Source organism: Drosophila albomicans, chromosome 3 (assembly GCF_009650485.2).
Source record: "Drosophila albomicans strain 15112-1751.03 chromosome 3, ASM965048v2, whole genome shotgun sequence".
In the NCBI taxonomy this organism is placed as follows: domain Eukaryota; kingdom Metazoa; phylum Arthropoda; class Insecta; order Diptera; family Drosophilidae; genus Drosophila; species Drosophila albomicans.
Window position 1 is genome coordinate 44055551 of NC_047629.2, and position 24666 is coordinate 44080216.

At 41.2% G+C, this 24666-nt stretch overlaps 2 protein-coding genes across 3 annotated transcripts; both read left to right on the forward strand.

The window, feature by feature from the left end:
* The first annotated feature begins 274 nt into the window (after positions 1-274).
* LOC117572287 (E3 ubiquitin-protein ligase Bre1) lies at positions 275-4389 on the forward strand. The gene is made up of 4 exons (XM_034254995.2): positions 275-403; positions 628-1825; positions 1896-2839; positions 2902-4389. The coding sequence occupies exons 2-4, from the start codon at positions 641-643 to the stop codon at positions 4010-4012; spliced, it is 3240 nt and encodes a 1079-aa protein (XP_034110886.1). The 5' UTR covers positions 275-403; positions 628-640; the 3' UTR covers positions 4013-4389.
* A 159-nt stretch (positions 4390-4548) lies between these two features.
* LOC117572286 (uncharacterized) lies at positions 4549-24666 on the forward strand. Of its 2 annotated transcripts, XM_034254994.2 has the most exons (9): positions 4549-5585; positions 19645-20555; positions 20621-21717; positions 21927-22301; positions 22358-22614; positions 22673-22873; positions 22933-23104; positions 23628-23855; positions 23914-24666. In XM_034254994.2, exons 2-9 carry the CDS (start codon positions 19661-19663, stop codon positions 24154-24156), a joined length of 3468 nt encoding a protein of 1155 aa, XP_034110885.1. In that variant the 5' UTR covers positions 4549-5585; positions 19645-19660; the 3' UTR covers positions 24157-24666. The 2 variants fall into 2 exon arrangements, with proteins under 2 accessions (XP_034110885.1, XP_051860677.1); XM_052004717.1 differs by lacking the exons at positions 23628-23855; positions 23914-24666 and adding an exon at positions 23493-23555 and having other exon boundaries at positions 4554-5585.

The following is a 24666-nucleotide window of genomic DNA, read 5'->3' on the forward strand; positions in this document are numbered from 1 at the left end:
CAGAGTGAAATATTGTAATTTAATCTTAAAGAGCATCTCTACATCGACCACAAGAGCTAGCTAAATCTCAGTATGGTGATACTTAAACGGCCTAGTAATAATTTTAGTGTACAAATATTTTCTGTTGTTTCTTTGATATGCCTAAAAATTATAGAAAAAATCAGGCATGATGTTTTTTTTTTTTTATAAAAAATAATATTAGTATTTAGTTTTATTAACGTCGATGCTTGCCATAAATATCGATATTTTGAATATTTAAAATATCGATGTATCGTTTATTTCTATCGATGTTTGTCCATGTCTAACAACAACAGCTAGAAGAAAAAAACTTTAGAATTCTGCCGCTTTGTTGAGTTATTAATTAATGAATGTGAAGCTAATAGTGTACAAATCACAAGTTAAGGTAAGTCTTATAGACCAAGCATGTACGATTTTCAGATGTGCGACCAGCTGGCCGGTTGGGAAGTATTCCCTTTTTCCAATTGGGCAGCGTCCGGCGACCAAAAGAGAGAAAAAAATATGGAGTACAGCCACAGCCACGAAACTCGCAAAATCAATAATAGCGGCGAAATTAACACAAAAACTAAAATACATTTTGTGTGCATTACATTATTGTGTGTTTTGCAGTTTAGGTAACAAAATGTCAAAACGCAGCGCTGATGATGCCAGCGGCGCCGGCAGCGGCGGCAGCAGTTGTTTGGCGGCTGCAGCGGCCGCTGGTCAGCCGCCCATCAAGAAGGTGCACTTCGAGCCGCATCTGATTGGTCCGGTGTCCACGCTGGAGGAGTTGGATATCAAAGTGCTGGAGTTTCAGAACAAGAAACTCGCCCAACGCATCGAGCAGCGAATGCGGTGTGAGGCAGAGTTGCGGCATCGCATCGAACAGCTGGAGAAGCGTCAGACGCAGGACGATGCAGTTCTCAATGTAGTGAATAGGTATTGGAATCAATTGAACGAGGATATAAGGGTGCTGCTGCAACGTTTCGATGCCGAAACCGCCGACGAGCTGGAGAATAAGAATGAAAATGAGGTGACCACCTCGTTTCTCACACAACTCTCCACATGGGACAAGGAGGAACTGGACGAAAAACTGGCGAATCGGGTGCAAGTGTCGAAGCGTGCAGTCGCTAAAATTGTCCAGGTTATTGATAGGTTAATGCAACGCAATGAGAAGATAACGCTTGTTTTGAAAGGTGATGCAACAGCGGCAAGTTCTGGGTCTGCCAATGATGATGAGCAACAGTCGAACAGCGCTGGAGCGGAGGGCAATGCGGCGGCAACAGCAGCAGCAACGGCTGCCGCACTCGAGGAGACGCTGAAGCAAACGCACATCGAGATTATGACCGAGAATCGCGCCCTTCAGAATCTGAATACGTCGTTGCACGAAAAATTCCACACGATGTCGCTGAAAATGAAGGAATATCAGGATGCACTCACCGCCAAGGAAACGGAGAATGCTGAGCTCAAGAATCAAATCGATGAGCTGCAATATGATCTCGAGAAGATCCATTGCCGCAACGATAAGCTGGAGAACCACTTGGCCGAGGCCATTGAGAAGCTGAAAGCGTATCATCAAATCTACGGTGATCCCAACAAGAGCAGCAACAGCACGAAGACGCCCAGCACGGGATCAGGATCGGGCGGCGGTGGTGGAGGTGGAGGAGGAGGCAGCGCCACAACCAATGTGAATAGTCAGCATTTGGAGGAGCTGCAAAAGGAGCTCGAAGAGCATCGCGAATTGGCCAATAATCGCTTACAGGAACTGGACAAATTGCATGCGACACATCGCGAAACGCTCAAGGAGGTGGAAAAACTTAAAATGGATGTAAGTGGACAGCAAGGATTAGCGACAGTTTCTTTTTTACTTAACAACTATTATTTTCTTTATTGTGTAGATACGACAGCTGCCCGAATCGGTGATTGTGGAGACCACAGAGTACAAATGTCTGCAGTCGCAATTCTCGGTGCTGTACAACGAATCCATGCAGATCAAAACGATGCTGGACGAGACACGCAATCAGCTGCAGAACAGCAAGAATCAGCATCTCCGCCAGATCGAGGTGATGGAGAGCGAAGAGCTCATCGCCCAGAAGAAGGTGCGCAGCGAGATGATACAGATGGAAGACATGCTCGCCGTTATACGCAAGGAGTACGAGGCTCTGCGCATCGATTTCGAGCAGAACATGGCCGCCAATGAGCAGACGGCGCCCATCAATCGTGAGATGCGACATCTGATCACGTCGCTGCAGAATCACAATGGTCAGCTGAAGGGCGAAGTGCAGCGATATAAGCGCAAATATAAAGACATCTCCACCGATCATGTGAAGCTGCGCAAGGAGCTAGACGATGCGCTGGCCAAGATCGAGGGCAGCAAGCAGCAACAACAATCGGTGGGCACTGCAACGGGCGATGACATCAAGCAGGAGTCCAGCAATGTCAACATCAAGGAGGAGAATGCCAGCAACTCCTCGGCGGGAGGCGTTGGAGGCGGCAGCGGTGGCGGCTCAATGTGCCAAACAAATGCAGGCAGCTGCAGCGGCGATGCGAATATTGCTATCAAAGAGGAGAATTGCGCCAGCGCTGAGGATGAGCTCGAGGAGGAGGCTAGCAAAGATGTCAAGGATCCTGCGATCAAGCAAGAGAAGATCTCCGCCAGCGAAGCAACGCCTTCCGAAAAGAAAGACTCACCGGGACCAGCGAATGCAACAGCAGCGGGAGCAACGGGAGCCACAGCTGGGAATGCTGTGAAGAACGAGAAGGACACCAAGGAGGGCGTCAAAGGCAAGGATGTGAAGGCCGTGGAGAGCGAAACGGTGCGGGATCTAAAGGCGCAACTAAAGTGAGTATTGAAGAACGTCTGAAATTTCAAAGCAAACTTATAAATTTAACTTTCCTATACAGAAAAGCGTTAAATGATCAGAAGGAGATGAAACTGTTGCTGGACATGTACAAAGGCGTCTCGAAGGATCAGCGCGATAAAGTGCAACTGATGGCCACCGAGAAGAAGCTGCGCTCCGAGATCGAGGAGCTGCGCCAGCAGCTCAAGAAGCTGCAGGAGAGCAAACGGGAAGAGCGCAAGAAACTCGCTGACGAGGAGGCGCTGCGTAAGATCAAACAGCTGGAGGAGCAAAAGTATGAGCTTCAAAAGCAGGTGGCCAATCACAAACCCACCGAGAATTCCTGGGGCGGAGCACCAGGCGCCGGCGGACCCGGCGGCGGCAACTATACGCGTCCCTTTGTCGGTTCGCACGAGGAGGAGGCGCTGCTCAATGAGATGGAGGTGACGGGTCAGGCATTCGAGGACATGCAGGAGCAGAACTCCCGCCTCATACAGCAACTGCGAGAAAAGGACGATGCGAATTTCAAGCTGATGTCGGAGCGCATCAAGGCGAATCAATTGCATAAGTTGCTGCGGGAAGAGAAGACGGTGCTGGAGGATCAAATGGCAACGGCGACAACGCAAATCGATGCCATGCACATTGTGTTGCGCAAGCTGGAGGAGAAGGAGCGCAGCTTACAGGCCACCGTCGCATCCATTGAGAAGGAGTTGATGTTGCGTCAGCAGGCGATGGAGATGCACAAGCGCAAGGCGATTGAATCGGCGCAATCGGCAGCGGATCTCAAGCTGCATCTGGAAAAGTATCATGCCCAAATGAAGGAGGCACAACAGGTGGTCGCCGAGAAGACCAGTTCGTTGGAGGCGGAGGCCTACAAGACGAAGCGACTGCAGGAGGAGTTGGCGCAATTCAAGCGAAAGGCGGAGCGCATGAAGAAAATGGAAATGTCGGGCACAACCATCGATGAGGTGATGATCGAGGAGATACGCGAGTACAAGGAGACCCTGACGTGCCCCTCGTGCAAGGTGAAGCGCAAGGATGCGGTGCTCTCCAAATGCTTCCATGTCTTCTGCTACGACTGCCTGCGGACCCGCTACGAGACGCGTCAACGCAAATGCCCCAAATGTAACTGCGCGTTCGGCGCCAACGATTACCATAGGTTATATCTGCAGTAAGGTGGAGAAGAGGATCTGGAGAAGGAGAGGAGGAGCAGTAGGAGCAGTTTACATACCAAGCAGTTAGCCAGCCAGCTAATCCCATTACGAGCATATTATCTATGTACTATTAGTAATATATAAATATTTTTGTTTAAGTGTCCGCCAGAGCGTGACTTTAACCCAACCCCCCACACAACCCCCAATCCATCAACCGCCTATCCTTGGTATCCTTTATATACCTTGAGTGCGGCATTTATTGAAAAAAATCCTTCCTTCGCTTCTCATAATTCGATGAGTTCCGAGTGATATTCTCCCGGGTTTTTTATGTAGCTTCTAGATTGAAAACTAAATCGTACGAACTAATAAATGGCTAAAAAAAATTTACAAAACAAATTCAGTCTTTAAATCTCTACGAACTATCATGGGCAGCACTGTTTCTACAGTCTTGTGTGGTATTTATGGCGAGCGCAGTGTGCAGCCACACTGTTAACCGGCTTCTGTTAACAGCAGCAGCTGCGGCGAATGTTAACAGCGGCTGCGTTTCGTTTCGTTTCGTTTTTGGCTGTAAACAGTTTCGTCGTTGCTGTTGGCTCGTGTGGGCGCGTTTTAAATTTCTGTGTCCTGTGCGTCGCGGCGTTTTGCTTGAACGGGTTTTTTTCTCGATGCATTTGAAGCCTTTGTGGATTCGTGTGGACCCCGAAATAAAAGTGCAACGCTTTCAAATTTAATCGATGTTGTGCCGTCCAAACTACATTGTATATTTGCTGTCGCAAAGCGTCGCATTTGAATTGCCAAAATAGACAACAAAGTTTTGCTTAAGCCATCGATTTTTCGCGCTGTTTAAAACGCGTCTTCTGTGGGTGTACGTGAGTGTGAGTGAGTGTATGTTCCATTGTGCCTGTGTGTGTGTGTGAGGACCTTTGCGCACACATACGCACAGATAAACCGAAAATACGGGCTGACGAAACGCTGCTGTCGCCGCCATTCAAAGTCCTTTACAGCTGCTGCCTCTGCAGCTGCCAGGCTACAATAGAAGAGCAAAGCAGCAAAAACAACAACAAAATACCCAAGAGATTCCCTGCCGCTCGCTCACCTGGTCAACGTTCTTGTTCTCGCACTCTCTTGATGTGTTACTGATGTGTGAGTGTGTGTGTGCGTGATCTTTGTGCATTCAATTTGCACAAATTTGAAGAAGCGTTAATGCAAAATTCGCAAATCCAAAACGTCACCCGTCCACGAACATCGCAAATTGCCATCCAACTTTGTTATTTTGCACATACACACAACCACACACACGGGGGGAGCAATAATAGAATTTATCAGACGTCCATTTGCTGCTAAAAACTCCCGAAACAACAACAACAACAACAGCAGCAGCAGCACAAAATCAACAAGCGAAGAAGCGAAGACGGCAGAGTGAAAGAGAAGGCAAGAATGCCTTGGGGGACCCTCTGACATTTTCATCAGTGGCCACCGAAGGAATAAGCAGCACGACAACAACTACAGCAACAACAGCAACGACGAAAACAACAACAAAAGCAACAAGAGCAACTGGCACAGTTATTCGTACTGCTTGCCGCGCTCTCTGTGGGTGAGTAGCAAATTTTTTGATGTGGTTGTTGTTATTGTTTTTTGTTTGCGGGTAGAAAGTTGTTATCGAATATGATGGCAGAAGGCTAAGACAGTGACGGGATGGTGACTGCGACTACGAACAGTGACTGTGAACTGGGATTGGAGTCGAGTCCATGGGTGGGCGGTTAGAGAGGTTTTTTCTTTCAGTTTTTCTTTTTTTCTTGAGAGTTTTTCAGTTTTATTTTTCTTGTGGCTGGCTGGCGTCACCATGTCGTTGGTGTTTTTTTTTTTTGTTTTCAATTACTTTTGGCTAGTTGAAAGGTCACTGCAACTCCTATTTCCAACAACAACTGTGACTTCCTGCCTCGACACTTCATTATGCAGCGTCAAAACTCATTTCGTGTTGCATGACTTGAGCGATAATCGATTTGTGAGCAAATATGGTATATAGCATAAAGCAGCAATCAGGAAGAGTGCAATTTGATGTCAGTTTGACGTCAGTCAATCAATCAGTCAATCAGTCAGTTGGCCCGATTATTAAACGCTACGTTTTCTTGTTTGCTATATTACCATATATACATACATACATCGACTTCAAGCTCTAATGATGAAGAGCGGATGTTCGAACCGTTTTAATTACGCATCCGCGACATTTTGCGTCGCCTGCTGGGCGGGTGGACAAATGGACAAATGGACAAATGCTTGATTGGAGTTGCCACAGCTATTACTTGAGGAAAATGTTAATTAAGCTTCATTAATCCGTTTGCTGTTTGCCGTTTGCCGTATTTTCTGATTTCGTTTCGATAGAGAGAAAATCTTAAGTGGCTGCGCGACTTCAAAACTTAGCAACAACTTAACGCAATGAATGAGAGATTAGAGAGTTGCTCAATGTTGTTGTTAATTACTTTCATGGCATTTAATTACTTTCAAACTAATAAAATACATCGCGATTGCAATTGCACTTTTGTAGTTTCAATTTCTTGCTTTTTTCCATCCACATCCACATCCGATCATCAAATTGTTGCATACTTTTTGTTTTTGTTTTTTGTTGTATTTCGAGCTTCGCCAAAGTCGAATTCCTTCATGTTCAATTTATGTTTATGCGCCACAAATTGCTCGAATTTACTAAATCGTTTTTCCCCAGGCTAAATCACCATAAATCAAATTTGTTGTATTGCAAAATTAAGCAATTGTATTTGCAAGCATAATAGCTTTTAGTTTGTCTGTGTGTCTTTGAAATCGCCTCTTGAATGGGCAATAATTCCATATTGATTAATCGTTATGGTTGTTTCGCACAATCCGATAAATATTCGCAAAGTTCGCCCATAAAGAGTTGGAAAATGTATCGTAAATTTTGTTTTGTCAACCTTATAAAATCTACTTGAACTTTCGAACGTAAATTTATGTTCGGTTTTCCATTTAAAATTCGGGTAAAGCCAAAAACAAATTTAAATCAGGAAATTTGAAATGAATTCAAAATGAAAAGAGAAAAAATTTGTTTAGATTATAAGTTTTTTTTGCTTTGCTTAAGTCAAGTTATTATAATATATTTTGAACGAAAATTGTAATATAATATAATATATTCAAATCTGGTTCAAAATCAGTATGAAAATTGTAATATATTATATTATATTATATTTTATAATATATATTATATTGAAAATTATAATATAATATAATCTAATATAATATATTAAAATTTGTGATACTGATTTTTATATTTCATAATATATATTATATCAAAAATTGTATAGCTGTTTAAAAATCAGTATCAAAAATTTGAATATATTATATCGAAAATTGTGTTATATTATATTCAAAACTGGTTAAAAAAAAGTGTCGAAAATTTAAATATATTTTATGCAAAAACTTGGCAAAAAATCTGTATTTGATTTATTACCGTTCAATTATTTATTTTTGCATTGTGATATTCCGGTTTATTGTGTTATATAGTATATAAAAATTAGGGTTTCAATTATCGAAAATTATCTTAATTGCTGTCTGCGCATTTCAAACGATTCGCAGAACTTGAGAATTATCTACAAACATTTTAAAAGATTACATATTGATATAAATACATATTATATCTTTTTGGAAACTATAAAAAAAATTGGGAAAACCTTATTGTTGTGTTTTTCCATATATATTTTTAAGTTTTATTTGTAAATATCTAATATCTCACTTGTTGATAAATTTGCCCTAATTTTAGGCCATTTGCTCTGACACATTTTCGATTTCTAATTAACGGAATCTTATCAGTTTTCGCTTTGGCTACGGTATAATTATTTGCCAACCATTTGCTAAATTTTCTGGCTGCATTTCGAATTGTGGCCTGTTGTTTTGTGTGTTGTTATCGTGTCTGACGATAGCAATGCCTTTTATACATATGTATATATGAACGATTACCCTCGATTCTATGTACACAAATATTCCACTTGAATTGTATTTTTTTTATGCCTCCTACTCTTCCCTTTCCTTTCTCCAACTTGTCTTTTTTTTGTTGTTTGCTAATAATCACAAGCAAATTAATTGCGATAAAAAATGCGATTGAAACTTGTTTCAACGTGTGCGAAATGTTTTAAAACTCGCACTCGTTGCTCAACTTCCGCCCACTTTGCCCTCGCTCCGCATTCGATGAAGCGAACAGCTCAATAAAAAATCATAAAAAAAATAAATAAACTTGTCATCGTTTTGTTTATATTCATATTTGCGTAAAGCGTTTTTTTCGGGTCTTTGTCGCTTTGCCATTTTCTGTGATTTGGCATTTTCAAGGTCAGTTTCAACCGAATTGAAGTAACTGGAGCAGACCTTAGAGAACCTTGGACAAGTTGCCATGGAGTAATATATCTCTCAGCTCTCTCTCTCTCTCTCTCTCTCTCTCTCTCTCTCTTCTCATTGTCAGCTGTCTCAGCTTACGTTGAACAAAAGGATGCTTCGCATAGCATTACGAGTTCAGTTTTCTATACTATATACATAGACTACATGAAGGTTCTTTTTGCATTCTGCAAGTTGACAATGAACGAGGCTCTCAGGCGAGACTTCACGGCGTCTGCCGCCCCCCAGAGAGTTAAGCTTCCTCTAGCAGCTTTTCTATTTTCGTTTTGCAGCTGTACAATGATTTTTTTTGCCGTCTCTTTAGTTTTTATGGGGTCTTCAGAGTCTGGTCAATGGTCAGCTGGAGACACAGACGTGTAGACGTGGCTATCCGAAGCACACACACACATACTCACACACACACATACAGCCCCCCTAAACGCCTTTTGGCAGAGGCTGAGGCAGAGTGTCATGTGGCGCATGCCGCTGAAAACAGCAGCAGCAGCAGCAAAAAATAGAGTTAGACAACTAAAAAAGTTATAAGCGAGCGAGAGAGCTCGACTTTTGGATACCCGCCTCTCATTTTATTGAGTAATAAAAAATAAGTGTGACCAATGCAACTGAGACACACCTGATTTAAATAATACGAAATTAAATTTGTAATCATTTTCATGATTTTTTATGTCAAACACTTCGAAACACATTACAGTATATGTTTCGAAAGCTTCAACTTAGCAATTAGTTTGGTTTCATTTTTAAATTTTTTATTGTACATTTACGATATTTTTGTATAAGAAAGATTTATATTCACCAAATATCGTATACTATGTTCATTATATTGACTCCTTAATTTTATCTGTTTTAGTAGAAAAGTCCAAAGCGTCCTGAATTCTTGTTTTCGTTTTCAGACATTGCACTTGTAAAATTTCTTATTAATATGTTCTAATCATGAATGTCATTATTTTAAAGTAATTGTTTTGCTTTAATAATTTCGATAAGCAAATAAAGTAATCATAAAAATGAAAAATCAATAAATTTAATTTCATAATACTAAGCTAATTACAGGAAAAATAATTAAAGTCGTTTTAATAAAATCATTTTATAAAAATAGATAAATATTATAATTCGATATTCAAAAAATCCGTCTAAATAAATATGATATTTCATGCTTTTCCCTATTGATCAAAATTGCAAATATAAGCACAATAAAATTGGTGTATAGAACTGTTAAAGACTCAGAACTAAAAGTGTCTATTATGATTAATGGTATATTTGTAGTATAATAGTATAATTTGTGGTACAATACTATGGTATAATACCACAATTTATGGTATAACTGTATAATTTGTGAGATCGGAGACTTACTTCTGCCTATTAAGTATTTTTTTGGACAATTTAATAATACCCGTTTAACTCGATTGGTAGCGGGTATACAAAAAAAAAAGACGCCTTGAAGCGTGAAGCGGGCTTCCCATTACTGTTTGCTGTTACTCACTTGATAATGTAGTTAGTACTCGCAGTAGTAGTAGTTGAATATATACAAAAAAAAAAAAGTATAAGCGAATATAATAATCATATACACTCTGCGAGCAGTTGTGTCTGGCACATCGTTATATAGCCTATGTCATAAAGAGTTTTATTTTTCTTGCCATGCACTAAAAGAAAAATGAAGCGGACCAAAGACTTTCTCTGCCATATGACAAACAATTTCGGCTCTTGGCGTAATTGCCACTGCAATGAGCTGTTAATGAAACCAGATAGACCGACAGTCGGTCAGATAGACAGACAGACAGACAGAGAGACAGATAGCCGAAACAGTCAGAGGCAGAGTTGAAGTTAGAAAATAAATAAAAAAAACGAGGCAAGTGCCAGTCATCATTCCAATATGATCCGACCCACAGTCAGGCCAATGTACGATCCGCCCTCAGCAGCTTAACAAAATTAAACCAACACAATTATTGCTCTTCTCTTTTGCTTCCCTTTTAATTTCGTTTTTTGCACATTTCTATACTTTATTTTTGTTCTAAAGAACCAACAACAACACAGCTAAGTAAACAAAACACTGAATAACATAATTTAGCACAGATCAAAGTAAAGACAGTTCTTTAATATTTTATTTAGTATGCATTTTTTTTAGATTATGATTAATCTCTTTTAAGTGATAAGCGTGGCTGATTACCTATCAAAGTTTTTCTAGAATTTTAGCCATGTTTATTTTCAATAAGACTTTGTAGAAGAATGAGTACCCTAAGGGGATCTTTTTATTTGTTTGTCACAAGCGGCATATTTGTATAACTTATCTCTACAAGTGTCGGAACTTATGAATGTTTACTCACAGTACGTGTGGCACTATCGCGAATTAATTGAATTACTGACTTACTTAACATTAAAGAGCTCCAATAGTAATAAAAATCGGTTAAATAAAGAAAAATCGGTAGCGGATGATTCCAAAGAAGTACTAAATACTTTATTTAATACTGTAATGAAAAATACTGTTAATATTTAAATATTAATATATTTTAAAAGTTATTCTCAATAAAAGTGCGGCTTAATAATATTATTTATTACCTAGCAGTGAAGAACTTCACTAGCATTAAACGTGAACTTCATAAAGGAAAGGTTTCAAAAAATAAAGAATACAAATAAATACAAAATACTTTATTAAATACTAAATCTAAACTGTAAAGAGAAATGCTGATAATATTGTAATATTATTGATGCATATTTATAAACTATTCTCGATCGCAGTGCAGCTCTTCGGTAAGGAATACTATATACTATATTAAATACTAAAACAGGAAATAAAAATACTGAGTAATTGCCAGTAGTATTCAATTATTATTTATACTTTATGAACTAAGATAAAAGTGTAGTTTTTTTTTTAATATTATTCACACTATTTAAGGAAAATTCAGTAAATAACATTATTTACTATATTAAATAATATGTCTGGAAGGGAAAATACTAAGTAACTGCGAGTAATATTCAATTATTATTTATATTTAAATAACTATTTCGGATAAAAGTGCATTTTTTTTATATTTCACACAATTTATATAATTCTTAAATTTTATTTATTCATTGTACTTTAACTCTAATAGCTTCTATTTGTTTAACTTTCTAAATACTGAAATACTGCACATTTGGTATTTATTTAGCGTTTTAAACACTAAACTACAGTTGTTCAATAAACTGATTTCTTTTAATGCTAAATACCAAAATGAGCTTAGCAAAAGTGAAGACTGTAATTTTAGTCAATAAATACTGAAATACTGCACATTTGGTATTTAGTTAACGCTCTAAATACTGAACTACAATTGTCCAATAAACTGTTTTCTTTTACTGCTAAATACCAAAATGAGCTTAGCAAAAGTGCAGTCAATAAATACTGAAATACTGAACATTTGGTATTTATTTAGCGTTCTAAATACTAAACTACAGTTGTTCAATAAACTGTTTTCTTTTAATGCTAAATACCAAAATCAGCTTAGCAAGAGTGCAGACTTTAAATTTAGTCAATAAATACTAAAATACTGCACATTTGGTATTTATTTAACGTTCTAAATACTGAACTACAATTGCCCAATAAACTGTTTTCTTTTACTGCTAAATACCAAAATGAGCTTAGCAAAAGTGCAGTCAATAAATACTGAAATACTGCACATTTGGTATTTATTTAACGTTCTAAATACTAAATTACAGTTGTTCAATAAACTGTTTTCTTTTTACGGCTAAATTCCAAAATGAGCTTAGCAAAAGTGCAGACTGTAAATTTAGTCAACTTTCAGCTGATGACATACTTATTTTTGGCGTATACTTGACTTATTAATGCCACTTATTAGGTTCACTCTAAGTACAAAAATAAACAATTTATATTTATGAACTGTAAATGAAAAATTGAGTTGAGTTGCGTTGCGTTTGCGTTGAAGCATTTCTAAGCAGGCGCATGGCAAAAGTTATTCGAAACTAATTAAAATTTAATCAAAGTGTGTTCGCTGTGCTTGATTAATTATACATAACAATGTTTTGAGTGGCAAGTGGGAGTGTCGAGCATAGGTTTGTGCTGTTGTGTGTTGCACAGTGTTATGCTGTGTGGCACAGTTCAACTTTGGACAACACAACAACATGGCAAAACAGTTCTCGTATTTAGCTTCGCATTTTTCTGGGTTGCTTCAGTTGCTCAATCTTTCTTTCTTTCTTCGACTTTCAACAGATGCAAAACGAAACTTTTGCGTGCGCGCCGTTGAAGTTTTCTTGTTGACTGAGAAGCCGCCGAAAAATTGTTTATAGTTTAACAGCAACAACAACAACTAAAACAACAACAACAAATCCCAGACCGTAACTTTAAAAAGCGCAGCGATTCAGTTGGTCGCTTCTTCCTGCTACTTGCAACTTTGCTGCATGCTTCTTCTTCAGTTTTTGTTGTTGTTGTTAGTTTTGTTGCAATTGTTGTTGTGATTGCCCAATAGCCAGATCCAAACCCGCGTTCGTGACAGCCCAGCTGGCCATGCCACATGCCCCCTCTCTGCCTCCTCCTCCTCCTCCCAAGTCCGCTGCGACGTCTGCGTTCTCTTTGATTCATTAAACACCAGGCGGTGCCAGCTCGATGCCTCCCCAGCCCCTGTTTATACTGAATTGAAAACAAAACAGCCAAGAGGGAGAAGGGAAAAGGGAGGGGGGGAGGGGGGGGGGGTAGAAAGTGGGGAATCTCGAGTCTAAAAATTAGATATTATGGCTGGCGTTCTCTATGGGCATAATGCGCACTAAGTCTGCAGGTGCAACACGCTGAAATGAGAACTCCACAACCCAGAGAGAGAGAGAGGGAGAGGAAGGAGTGAAATAGAGACAGAGAGAGAGAGAGAGAGAGAGAGAGAGAGAGAGAGAGAGAGAGAGGGGGGGGGGAGACAGAACCCGGAAGAGCTCTTGCCTCGTTTGGCTGTTTGCCCCAACCCGAAAGTCGAAACTCTTTGCGCAGTTTTCAATTGCTGTCCCCAGCGACATAAAAAGAGAGGGAGAGAGAGAGAGCGACAACTGGGCGCGCAACTTGCAACTGCAACTCATTATAACTGTGCAGGGTTGGGGGCATGCAACACTGCGGCAAATGCGGGCCTCAGGCCTGGGGGCACGTTTGTAATTCGCGGCACAAAATGTTTCACTTCATTTGAGTTTCGTGGGTCGTCGACGCTTTTTGTGTGTGTGTGTGTGTGTGTGTGTTGCTGCCACAGGAAGTCGACTCGAGGAGTGTTCAATAACGCAGCAAACGAGGCGTGGCGTGGCACACTTCAGTGTTGCAAGCGTTGTCCACCTGTTTCATTTGGGTAGCGTGAGAATTGACATTCGGATTCGAATTCAGATTCGAATTCGAGACGAGACGAGCTTTGCCATCAATTAAAATAGTCGCGACATTTGCAAACCACCCACAACAAATAACAACAATAACTGAGATGCGATGAGAGATAAAGATGAAGCACAATCCACATAAATTGGTTGCCTGCCTCTAGTTGCAACGAGGGGCAAAGAGTTGTGTTGTGTTGTGTGTTGTGTGTTGAGTCCCCTTCACTAGAGAGCACAAAATAAATTGCCATAAATACGAGGCATGGAAATAAATTGTTTTCAATGCAACTACAGCTAAAGCAAACATCAAATGCTGCAAACAACAACTGCGAAGAAGAAGCAGCAGCGAGAGAAATTTATGCAAGTGAAAGAGAAAGAGACAGAGAGATAGGGAAAGAAAGAAAGAGAGATAAGTTCCCCACCAGAGATTCCCCCCACAACAGATGGACACAGAATGAGAATCAACATCAGAATTAGTTCGGCTGCACAATAGAGCGAGGGAATCGCATCAAAATATTTAAAAAACGACTGTACAATAACTTTTATGAGCGACTATAAAACCCTGCATATGAGTCTAGAGTCTAGAGCATAAATAATCGTTGCCAGAGTTGCGAGTTCACAGCTGTCTGAGTATCTGAGACTCTGTGAACTATGTGTGAGGAGATAGTGTGACTTCGACATATGAACAAACCAAATATTATTGATGGTAAACATTGTTGCTTATTAAAAGTGAATCGTATCAACAGAAAATATTCAGTACACTTTCTTGAGGGAGTTGCTTAGCTTATTTATAGGCTTATATCAGACCTATCTTTAAATTAAAATGATTTAAAATAGTCTAGATTAGTTATTGAAACAGTAATAATAATGATTTAAAAAAATTTACATTAAGTTGTATTATATTTATGAGTATTAAGAATTTATTGAAGCTCTTGAAAGCATATTAGACTATAATAAAAATTACACTAATATTCTATATAGTAGTATTCCGAATGTATTATAAAACTTTGACGTTGTTTTAAAAATAAATAAAGTTGAAGCTATAATTATATTAATATAATATTTGTGTAGTACTCGAAAAACTTTGGGCGGCATTTGAAGCAAATTAAGCATTTATAAAATATAATATTAAAAAAATTAAGACATGATGAACATTGTGAACTTTTAAACTTATTCAAATCGCAGGTCTTTTATCACATTTGCACAGCAAGCGAAATTAATGTTGATACAACAATTTAAGCTGCTGATTTTGTATAATTTAAGAAATTAAAAGCAACTTCAGCAGTGATTAACCAGATGTTTAACATATCAGAAGCTGGCTCAACAATCAAGACACAAAGTGCAGATAAAAATAACAAGATTTAAGTGCAGCTGATAAGCACGACTTTTTAATTATCAAACATGATTGCGATTAATTAGTTTTCATATGTGAAATGTGTATACAAATACATAAGCTTTAAACTTTTTGAAACTTGAAACTCATTAATTGACTTCAGTTTAATTTACTTTAAATGCAGCCAAAAGCTTTTAATATTCCGAGTACTAATAAATATAATATTAATCTAATTATATCTGCAACTTAATTTATTTTAAAGCCATCTCAAAGTTTTTCCATACAGTGCTTCATGCTTTAAAAAGCTTCAACAAATTCGGAATACAAATAAATACAATATTACTTAATGTAAGCTTCATTTAATTTGTTTTAAATGAAACTCATATCTTTTCAATAAATTCAGAATATCTTTGTTGATCTTAAGAACTTGATTTATCATTCTAATTCTGTCGAATGATTGATTCATTTTATTAACATTCTGCTCACATGTTTCCTTAGTAAAAGAAAACAAAGTTTTCTTCAACTTACGAAGTTCTTTCCCAACTTTAATCGAGTCATTTTCAGATGATTAATTTGGTTGGCAATCTTGATAGCTCAAATGCCTTTGGGATGTGTGTGTAGAAATACTTTTTTTTTTTATTTTTTTTTTTGCTTTCTCATGCCAAATGATCTTTTAATGTGTTGTAAATGTGCGTTGCATTAACTGGACGCTGAACTGTGAACAAGTTGCCGCATTGCGTCTGAAATGTCAAGTGTCGAGTGTCGCAAAGTCAAAGCTACGCTAACCCTGATCCATCGCTCCTTCTCTCTCTCTCTTTCTCTCTGACATATTGCTGTCTTTCTTTAATGACACACGCAGAATTTGCAATTTGCAAACTCTTTTATTTTTTACGCGCTTTTCTAGCATGTTAATTGCAGTTGTTGTCGCTTGTTGTTGCTGTCTGTTGTTTGTTGTTGCTTGTTGTTGTCTGCTGTTCTTGTTGTTGCTGTAATTAACTTGGCTATGTTGTTGTCGCCGGCGTTGCCCTCGACTTTGCCTTTGTTTGCGCGCTGTGAAGCGCCTTAATCGAATTAGCTGAATGGTGCAACATGGCGGGGCAAGTTCAGTTCAGTATCAGTTCAGTCTCCGTCTCTCAACAGTTGTTCCTCATTGATTGCACTTAATTAGGCGTAACATTCAGACAGCGTGTTCTTCCTCCTCCTCCTCCTCCTCCTTCCACCTGCAATCGAACTCTTTTATGTTGAGTGGGTGCAACGCTTGACTCTTTGACTCGGAGTTGGAGTTGGAATCGGAGTCGCAGTTCCGGTTTATGCAAAGCACGAGTATTCTTCAACTGTTGTGTGTGATGGACAGACCTCGATAATAAAGACTGAAACGAGTTTTATTTCTTTTCGCACACACAACTCAATCTTTCATTGTCATGGCCATGGCGAGATCGATGCGATGCGACAACTTTATTCGCAGTTCGCAACTTTAAGTTCAACTTCAAGTCCGATGGCAGCTGCACAAGAGGCAAAGACGCAAGTCTGAGGGCTTGCCACATGCGACAATTGAGCTGCAACATTTATGTGTGTGTGTGTGTTTGTGTGTCTGGAAATTGTTTCGCTTTTCTTGCATCGCTTGCTTTACTGCCTCGCCATGCCTCGCTGGGGGCACAAAAAGTCCGCCTCGTTGCCTCGTTGGCTCGTTGCCTTCCTTGTGCGGCACTCGAGTGTCTCGTCTGCCTGCCTCAAGTGCCCTTCATTAGACCGCTAAACCCCCCTTCACAGTTCTCTTTAACGCGCTTAAAGACCTCTTTTTTGTAGAGAAGCCTTTAACGTTAACGTGTTCTAGCCAAGGTCGTTTGACAGGATCTCTTTCTCTCTGTCGACAAAACTGGTTTCACATTGTCACGCCCAACAACAACAACAACAAAGTAAAGAAAAAGAAAAACTAACTAAAATGCCAACTATCTTTTACTTTAACTGAAATTCCAATTACGAGTGCGCGAGTGCGAGTAAAAAACACATTTGAAACTGGAGCAACTTCATTATTGCCATATCTTCCCTTTCAGCTTGTTTTTCGCTACTGCTGCTGTTGCTGATGATGAAATCGTTTTGGGCCAAATTTGGCCAAAAATCTCTCTGGGAGATCGCATAACAAACAAGGCACTAATGATGCGTGCCATGAAACCAACAGCAACAGCAACAGCAAAAACAACACCAACGAGTAACAATAACACCAGCAATAAAAAAAAACAAAATGTTATATAGACAGCTGTCCACGACCCCGACATACCCTTACTATATAATTAAAGCGTAACATATGGTTGCAAGCACTTTATTTCATTTGGCTTTTATTTACCCAACTTGTGTCGAAAATCAACAGCAAGTTTTCGAAAGAAGAACTTTGGAGGGATTTCCGCATTTGTGGATTCCAGAGGAACTTCTCTCACTCAAATTGTTTTAACAAATAATTCAATTAGAGTTTGTTTTCCCAGTTCCGTTTTACTCTTGCTTAAACTGCATAATAATTTATAGAAGTTGTTGCTAAAACGCAACTAGTTTATATTGAATTACACAGTATTGTATTAAAAGGTTATAGTTCATTCCAGATTCCAAATCAGCATTCCTGATTTCAACATTTAAATTCTTTTCGAGCTGGAATTGAAAACAATGAACTCATATGGAGACCTGTTAGGGAAGTTCCAGTTCGAGTCGCCTGACCATATTTGAATATTTTGACCATAATTTTATATTAATTGAATGACGTCTAAGCAGGAAAGATTAATGTTGGGTTTGGTGAAAAGTGGCTAAAATGAAAGTTTTTATATATAATAATATTAGACATTTCAAATGGGAAGTCAGTATATTATTAATTAAGCTGCTGCATTGTAGCTAATATTATTTTATACCCTGTAGTTTTGAAAAAGAAGATATGAGATATGTAAATAGACAGAAAAATCATCAATCAGAAAAGTCCTTATTAGTCTAATATTTGCTATTTATTATTACTCATTACTTATACCTAAACATGTTTTTTAAGTTGTACTTGTTTAGATTTCACAAAAATATAATTCATTAGTAGACCAACAAATTCTAGTCCTTTAAATAGATTTCTTATATAAATTGTAATTAAGTAATTCAGTTTTTCACAAAAATATGCATTTACTCTTTATGAATCTTATATTTTTTTGAATAAGTTACCCTATGAGAATTTCATGATTATTTTTCGTTAGTAACCCGTTTAAATATAGAATCTCGATTTAGCCATAACTCTTTTTTTGTAATATAAATTACGGTCACTTGACAAATCTAAATATTTATAAAGTCCACTGTTTTAAAGTAAAACAAGAATGCTACAGTCGGGGGAACTCGACTGTCAGATAACTTTGAATAAAAGCAAAACAGAGCGGAACCGCAATACTTAAATATACCGAGTGCTATTTGTGGTATATTGATATAGTACTACTTTTAAAATATACCATAGATTACAAAATATACCAGATTGTCAGCCAAAGCAATTAAGACGTAAGCCTTTTTTCCCATATACAGCTATATCTTAAATAACTTTTACCATTTTAATATGATCCCAACGCTTCTATTCTATGGATAGCGGGTATAAAAATATATTTAAAATTCCATGTTCCTTGCTAGGCATGTGAAAAACAATATTACCGCAAAGTGGAAGTAAATTTATATTCCTTCTTAGAGTTAATTGCATCATTCCAATAAATCTTCAGTTGGTCAACTCTTGGTGTCTTCTGTTAGTCGTGATTCATATTCGAAGAAGTCGCAGGGAACAAACGTTGTCGGTTGTCAGCTGTCAGCTAATTAGTTAGTTATGGCCAAGTTATTTGGGCCGTTCGCAAAGGTGGCCAACTTGATGATGAGTAGACGGAGCTTTGGCCTGAGATGGCAATACAATTAAAGAGCGTTCCCTTTTATGCGATGTTTGTTTGTGGCAAGGTTGTGCTCGTACTTAATGCCACATGCAACAGTCATAAATATTCCACTACAGATGATGCTGATGCTGCTGCCCCAGTTGCAATAACAATCATCATCACAATAATAATAGTGTGAATGCGAATTGCAATTAGAAGCAACTTGAAAGCTGCCAAAAAATGCAGGAATTCAAGAGGCAGGCAGCTTCTTCGACGACAGTCTGAAGTGAACAATGAGCGAGCTGTGCTCATAACTTATGCCGAGTGTCCTCAGCACTTTTTTTGTGTCCCAGTTGCGTGTCAGGTGTGAACTAGTTTAAGTCAATCAAAGTGGCCAAAAAGCGCTTGGGCACAGCGTGCAGCATGAGGCATGCAGCATGGGGACAGCTGGACAGCTGCTAAGAATTGAAATGTCGTGTCCAACTTGACCGCAAAAGGCAGCAAGTTCTCTGTTTTGCAGCATTCGGCAGCGTGTGGCATTCCCCTCGAAAAGGTCGTTGGCGTGTGTGTGCAAATGTGTGTGCAACTTGCAGCGGCGGGGCAGACACTGAAATGCCACAATACCAAAAATACGCGTGCATGCAACAAATTTGGGTCGCACTCTGTGTGTGAATCACTTGCACTATAAAAACCACACGAATTAAATAGTTTTTCTCTTTCTTTTTGATTTCTAGTTACTACTGAGCTGCCATGTCCGGCACGCTCTGCGAGATGGAGCAACCACAACAGCAACCAGAACAACAACTGCTGCTGCCTGGCGAGGATGAACATCAGCTGGCCGTGTGCTTGGCCAGCCTGGAGCTGCAGGAGTGCGAACAGTCGCTGACCGTGGTCCAGAGCAACTGCGATGGCAGCGACAGCGGTCTCGATGTGCCCAGCAGCTGTTGCTTATCACGAATGACGCTGCAACGCGGCTTGAGCAGCACAAGCGGTGGCTACACCAGCAGCAATGGTCTGGAGGAGATCTACGACAGCTGCGAACTGCAGTTGATGAGCAGTTGCAGCGCAGTCTCGCCCAGCGATCAGAGCAGCGAGTGTTCCCAGCAACAGCAGCAGACGAAGCCGAACACACAGAAGGCAACGACGTCGACGACGACGCCACAGCGACGCACGCACAATGGCAGCGTGAAGAAGAAGGTGGCCATGTTTGAGCCGGAACCGGAGCAACAGTCGCCGCCGCAGCTGCGCGGTCGCGTGGCCAACTTGAAGCGTGCCGCCAGCTTGCCAAGGCAACAACAACAGCAGCAACAACAACAACAGTCACAGGCGGGGCAGAAGGAGAAGTCACGTCCGCTGACCAGCTCCAGTTCGTTTCGTGCGCCCAGTGCCACGCCCACATCTACAACTATGCGCACGCCACGCCCACAGAAGCCAGACACGCTGCCCAGTGCGCTGAATCGCGCTCAATCCGTGCAGCGACTGTCGCAAGTGCAGCGCACGCCTTCGCTAAGTCGCGCACGCACGCCGGGCACGCCTTCCGACGACGGACGCTGGCCGGCGAATCGCGGCGCTGCGGGCGCAAGGCGTGGCATGTCTGTGACGCCAGATGTGATGGCCAGTCGACTGCGCGGGAGTCCAGCACCAGGTAAGCAAAGTGAATATCAAACTCCATTAGAAACAAAGTTAGTCGCTCTTTCTTCCACTTTTTAGGTGGCACATTGCCACGGCGACGCAAGCAACAGTCTGTGGAGGATTTGAGCGTGGGACGTTTGTCGCGCAGCAACTCCATCAGTCGTGCTGCGGTCGTGGATGCACGGATGACTTCCTCCGTCATGCTGACGCCCACCAGTCGTCGTAGTCTGGCGCCACCCGCAGCCAGCGCCAAAGTCAATTCGCTGCGTCGCCCACAGCAGCAGCAGCAGCCAAGGACACGCATTTACCATGAGACAGCGGTTCAGACAGCTCTGACCAGCGATGACCTGGAGCAAGTGCTCAACGGTGGCGTGCTGCAGACGCGCGCCTTGGACGCCGTGGAGCAGCGTGATCAGTGCACGCAAGCCGAGCCCGATCAGCGTGATCATGAGCTCGAGCAACTGCGCCAGGAGGTGCGTCAGTTGAGCGGCAAGCTGCAGCGGGAGCGTGAGGAGAAACTGGCCATGCAGCAGGAGTTGCATCTGAATACGGAGCGTGTCATGGGCATGCTGGAGTTGGCGCGCGTTGTCAGCGCCAGCGCAGGCACGCCCACCTCTGAGGATAGCGGCGATGGCAGCGGACACGACAGTCTGCTAATGCTCGAGTCGCAGATACAGATGAGTGGCCATGAGTTGTTCGAGCGGCAGCAGGAGATTGGGCAGCTGCGTGCCTTGTGTCGTGCTTTGCAGCTGGAGATGCGACGATCGCTGGCCACGCAGCAGCTGCTGCTGCAGGAGAAGGCTGCCATTGAGCAGGAATCGAGCGAGTTGCAGGACTTTTTGCAGCACGAGAAGGCGGCGCAGTGTGATGCGCTCAGGGAACTGGAAACGGAGTATCAGACAGCCAAGGCGCAGCTGGCCAATCGCGAGGAGGAGGCCAAAGTATTGCGCGACGAGTGCCGGCATCTGGTGCGTTTGAATGAGCAGCGTCGCCAGGAGAATCGTTTGCTGCAAACCAAATACGCAGCGCTGGAGAACAAGTCGCGTGAGCTCATCCATCAGCAGAATGCGGCGGTGGCAGGCGCCTCCACAGCGCTGTCGGGATTGCACACACGCCTCGACAGCCTGGTGGAGCAGCTGGTGTGCTCCTACAGCATCTCCGAGCAGGATCTAGAGGTAAGCTTACAGTACAACCTTTTAAATGATTGTATTCAACAATTCAAAATGATTAGGGAGGTATTTCTTGTAACTCTGTCTAGTGAAATTAAGAGCTTGCTTTGTCATACCCTCAATAAACAGTTAGCAACCACATTCCAGTCAATTTCACTCAATAAACAACTTATTTCTTTGTTATCACTATCTAATTCCAACTCTTTACCCCACAGGACATACGCTTCCAGGCTGAATCGCTCGCTGCGGAAACGGAGCACGCTCAAAATGGCATGAAGCCCAACGGTATAGACTTGCCACTGAGTCCGGCTGCCAATGGCGATGCGCTGCATACTCTAGTACTAACCAGTGATGGCTCGCTGTCGCCGCAGCGCAATCAATCCTTCATCGCCGCCGTCATCGGTGCCATACGCCAGGCCACAACGCACTCGGGCAAGCGACTTTCGCTGCGTCATGGTGGCAAAAGACAGCAAGGTCAGCAAGCGGCTGCAGGACATTCGATGCTGACGCTGCACAACAACGAACCAGTCAGCCTCAACGGCAACGGCGATGACTCTGATTCCACCGAAATGCTCGACTCGGAAACGGAAGTGAGTATTTAAGGATAACAGTTGTAAATCAGTATTTAATTAAATATCTTCTTCAGCCCTGCCTGCTGATGATGGACAATGTGCTGGAGGATGTTGTGCAGCCGGATTCGCATTCACACAACATGGTTTCCTCATGCACGGGCATGATCTCGCAGATTGAGCTGCCCACAGAGCTGATCAGCCAGTGCAGCCAGCAACAACAACATCAGCAGAGTGTCAATGGCGATGATTCGCTGCAGCAGCTCTCACAGGCCATCACCAATCGCCAGCAAATGGAACTGCACGTGCACAAGTTAAGTGTGCTGCCCATGAAGTGAGTATGGCATTCAATTACATAGTTAACAAACTTAAATCTTTACTCTTCTCTTTAGCAATCGCGATCAATGCAACACGGAGGAGCTAAGTTGCCATGACTCGCTGGCTGAGCTGCCCTCGCTGATGGAATACAGCACAGCTCAGGCAGTTGTGGACCAGGTCATTGAGGTGGACACTCTGGTTACCAAATTGCTCAAAGTGCTGCGACTTGTGCAGCTGGACAACGACAATTGCATACAGCAACTGATCGTGGATAAGTAAGCGCAAAATGAATATAAATTTGAGGATTGTTTACCTAATACCAAATTACTTACAGAAACAAACTACAACAGCATAAGGAAGATATGCTGGAGAAGCTAAAAGACTTGGAGGATGTCAATCTAAAGTTGCAGGACGAACTAATGGACGCCACACAGGAGCTGATGATCAAGGGCAGCGATCTGAGTGGCGCCAAGTCGGAAATGCAGCGACATCGCAACGAAATCGACGTAAGGTTTTAGCCACGTTTTGTGTTTCTGCCTCCTCCACCTCCTCATTTATTTTGGACTACTATAAAAACATTTTTTATGTTGCGCATTCTTCGAAGACATTTCTATATATCGTTATCGTTTAGTCGGCCAGATATATTTTCATATGTTTTAACACAATTACGATCGCGCTTCTGATCTTATGTTAATCGTATCTTTAGTCATACAATTACACGTATTATTTGATTAGAATAAAGTGAACTCTCTTGGCCTAGTTTATAAGCAATATCATCGATTTGGAATTTTTATTTTCGTCTTTTGAAACTTTCATTTCACATGCCAACATCAATCTATACATATATTTGTAATCCACATTCATTATCATCCATCCATTCATCATTGGGACTAGGGACAGTCACAAATCAAGTTCAAAAGCGCACTCTTTCGTTTGAAATGAAATGCAAAACGTTAACTACTAATACTTCATACATAACCAACTTCGCCTGCTTCTGCTTTTGCTTGCTACTCTCGTGTGTGGCAACAGCGTCTCAATGAGGACATCTGTACGCTGAGCACTTTGTGCAGCAGCTACAAGAAGCTCTCGCCCACCACAGAGTTTCCGCCCATGCAGCTGTTGTCGCCCAACCAGGCGCCCGAGCAGGGCGACGTCCTGGGCATATTGAATCTGTTGAAAATGTGGCATTCCGGTGGTCAGCTGCAGGATCAGCGTGTCAGCAGCTATCTGCGCAATGTCTGTGGCACACAACTCACAGTGAGTCCTTAAGCAAATATCTTTATTTTTTCCTTTACTAATCCTGCTTTGACTTCAGGTCAATACGGCGGCGCATCAGGACAACAATAATGTGGAGCGTCTGCGCATCTATGCCAATCAATTGGAGCACGTCTCGCGCGTCCTTGACAACTGTCAGAGCCTGCAGGAGCAACCTTTGCAGCAGCTGCGACAGGACATGGAAATAGTGCGTTTAAATGCGAGCTGGTCGCAGTTGCTGGATCAATCGGAGGAGCGCGATCTCAATGCAAATGGTGGCGATGTGACGGCTTCAAGGCCTTGAATGGTGTCAAATTGTTGTTAATTATCTAGTTAACTATTAGAACTTACAAGTTGTTTAACTTTACGTAGTTAGTTACAAATGTTTGCGTCCAATTCTAATCGACATGAAAAAAATCGAGGCTAAACTTAGACTTATTCAGCCGAAGCAAACACGTTTATTTGCTATAGTAGCCTAAAAGAAATCTATTCCAAAATTTGTTCTAAAGTCAAAATTCTCTAATCAAAATCTTAACGTTTTAAAGTTTAAATCAAATTAACTAGCAAACATTATGTTGCATACTTTTTGGGATGCCTTGAATTTTGTAGTTGAATGCAAACACTTGCCTAATTTTTGTTGCATACTTGCAGGCAGCGACTCGAAAGCACCCGTGCTCAATTGAAATTATCTATTGCATACTTTTTGGCGGTATCTTTGCTGACTGCAGCGCATTGAAAAGCGCTTTGAATAGTATTATTTATTGATTGATTAATGTATTTGCGGGCTTAGGCACCATGGCCATGTGCTACCTGA

What these genes read in the sequence shown, in the direction of transcription:
- LOC117572286 (XM_034254994.2), top strand. Translation starts at nt 19,661, where the DNA reads ATGTCCGGCACGCTCTGCGAGATGGAGCAACCACAACAGCAACCAGAA. An exon ending in TCTCCGAGCAGGATCTAGAG is followed by an intron (nt 21,718 to 21,926) that starts GTAAGCTTACAG and finishes TTTACCCCACAG; the next exon opens with GACATACGCTTCCAGGCTGA. An exon ending in GACATCGCAACGAAATCGAC is followed by an intron (nt 23,105 to 23,627) that starts GTAAGGTTTTAG and finishes GTGTGGCAACAG; the next exon opens with CGTCTCAATGAGGACATCTG.
- LOC117572287 (XM_034254995.2), top strand. Translation starts at nt 641, where the DNA reads ATGTCAAAACGCAGCGCTGATGATGCCAGCGGCGCCGGCAGCGGCGGC. An exon ending in TGGAAAAACTTAAAATGGAT is followed by an intron (nt 1,826 to 1,895) that starts GTAAGTGGACAG and finishes TTTATTGTGTAG; the next exon opens with ATACGACAGCTGCCCGAATC. An exon ending in GATCTAAAGGCGCAACTAAA is followed by an intron (nt 2,840 to 2,901) that starts GTGAGTATTGAA and finishes TTTCCTATACAG; the next exon opens with AAAAGCGTTAAATGATCAGA.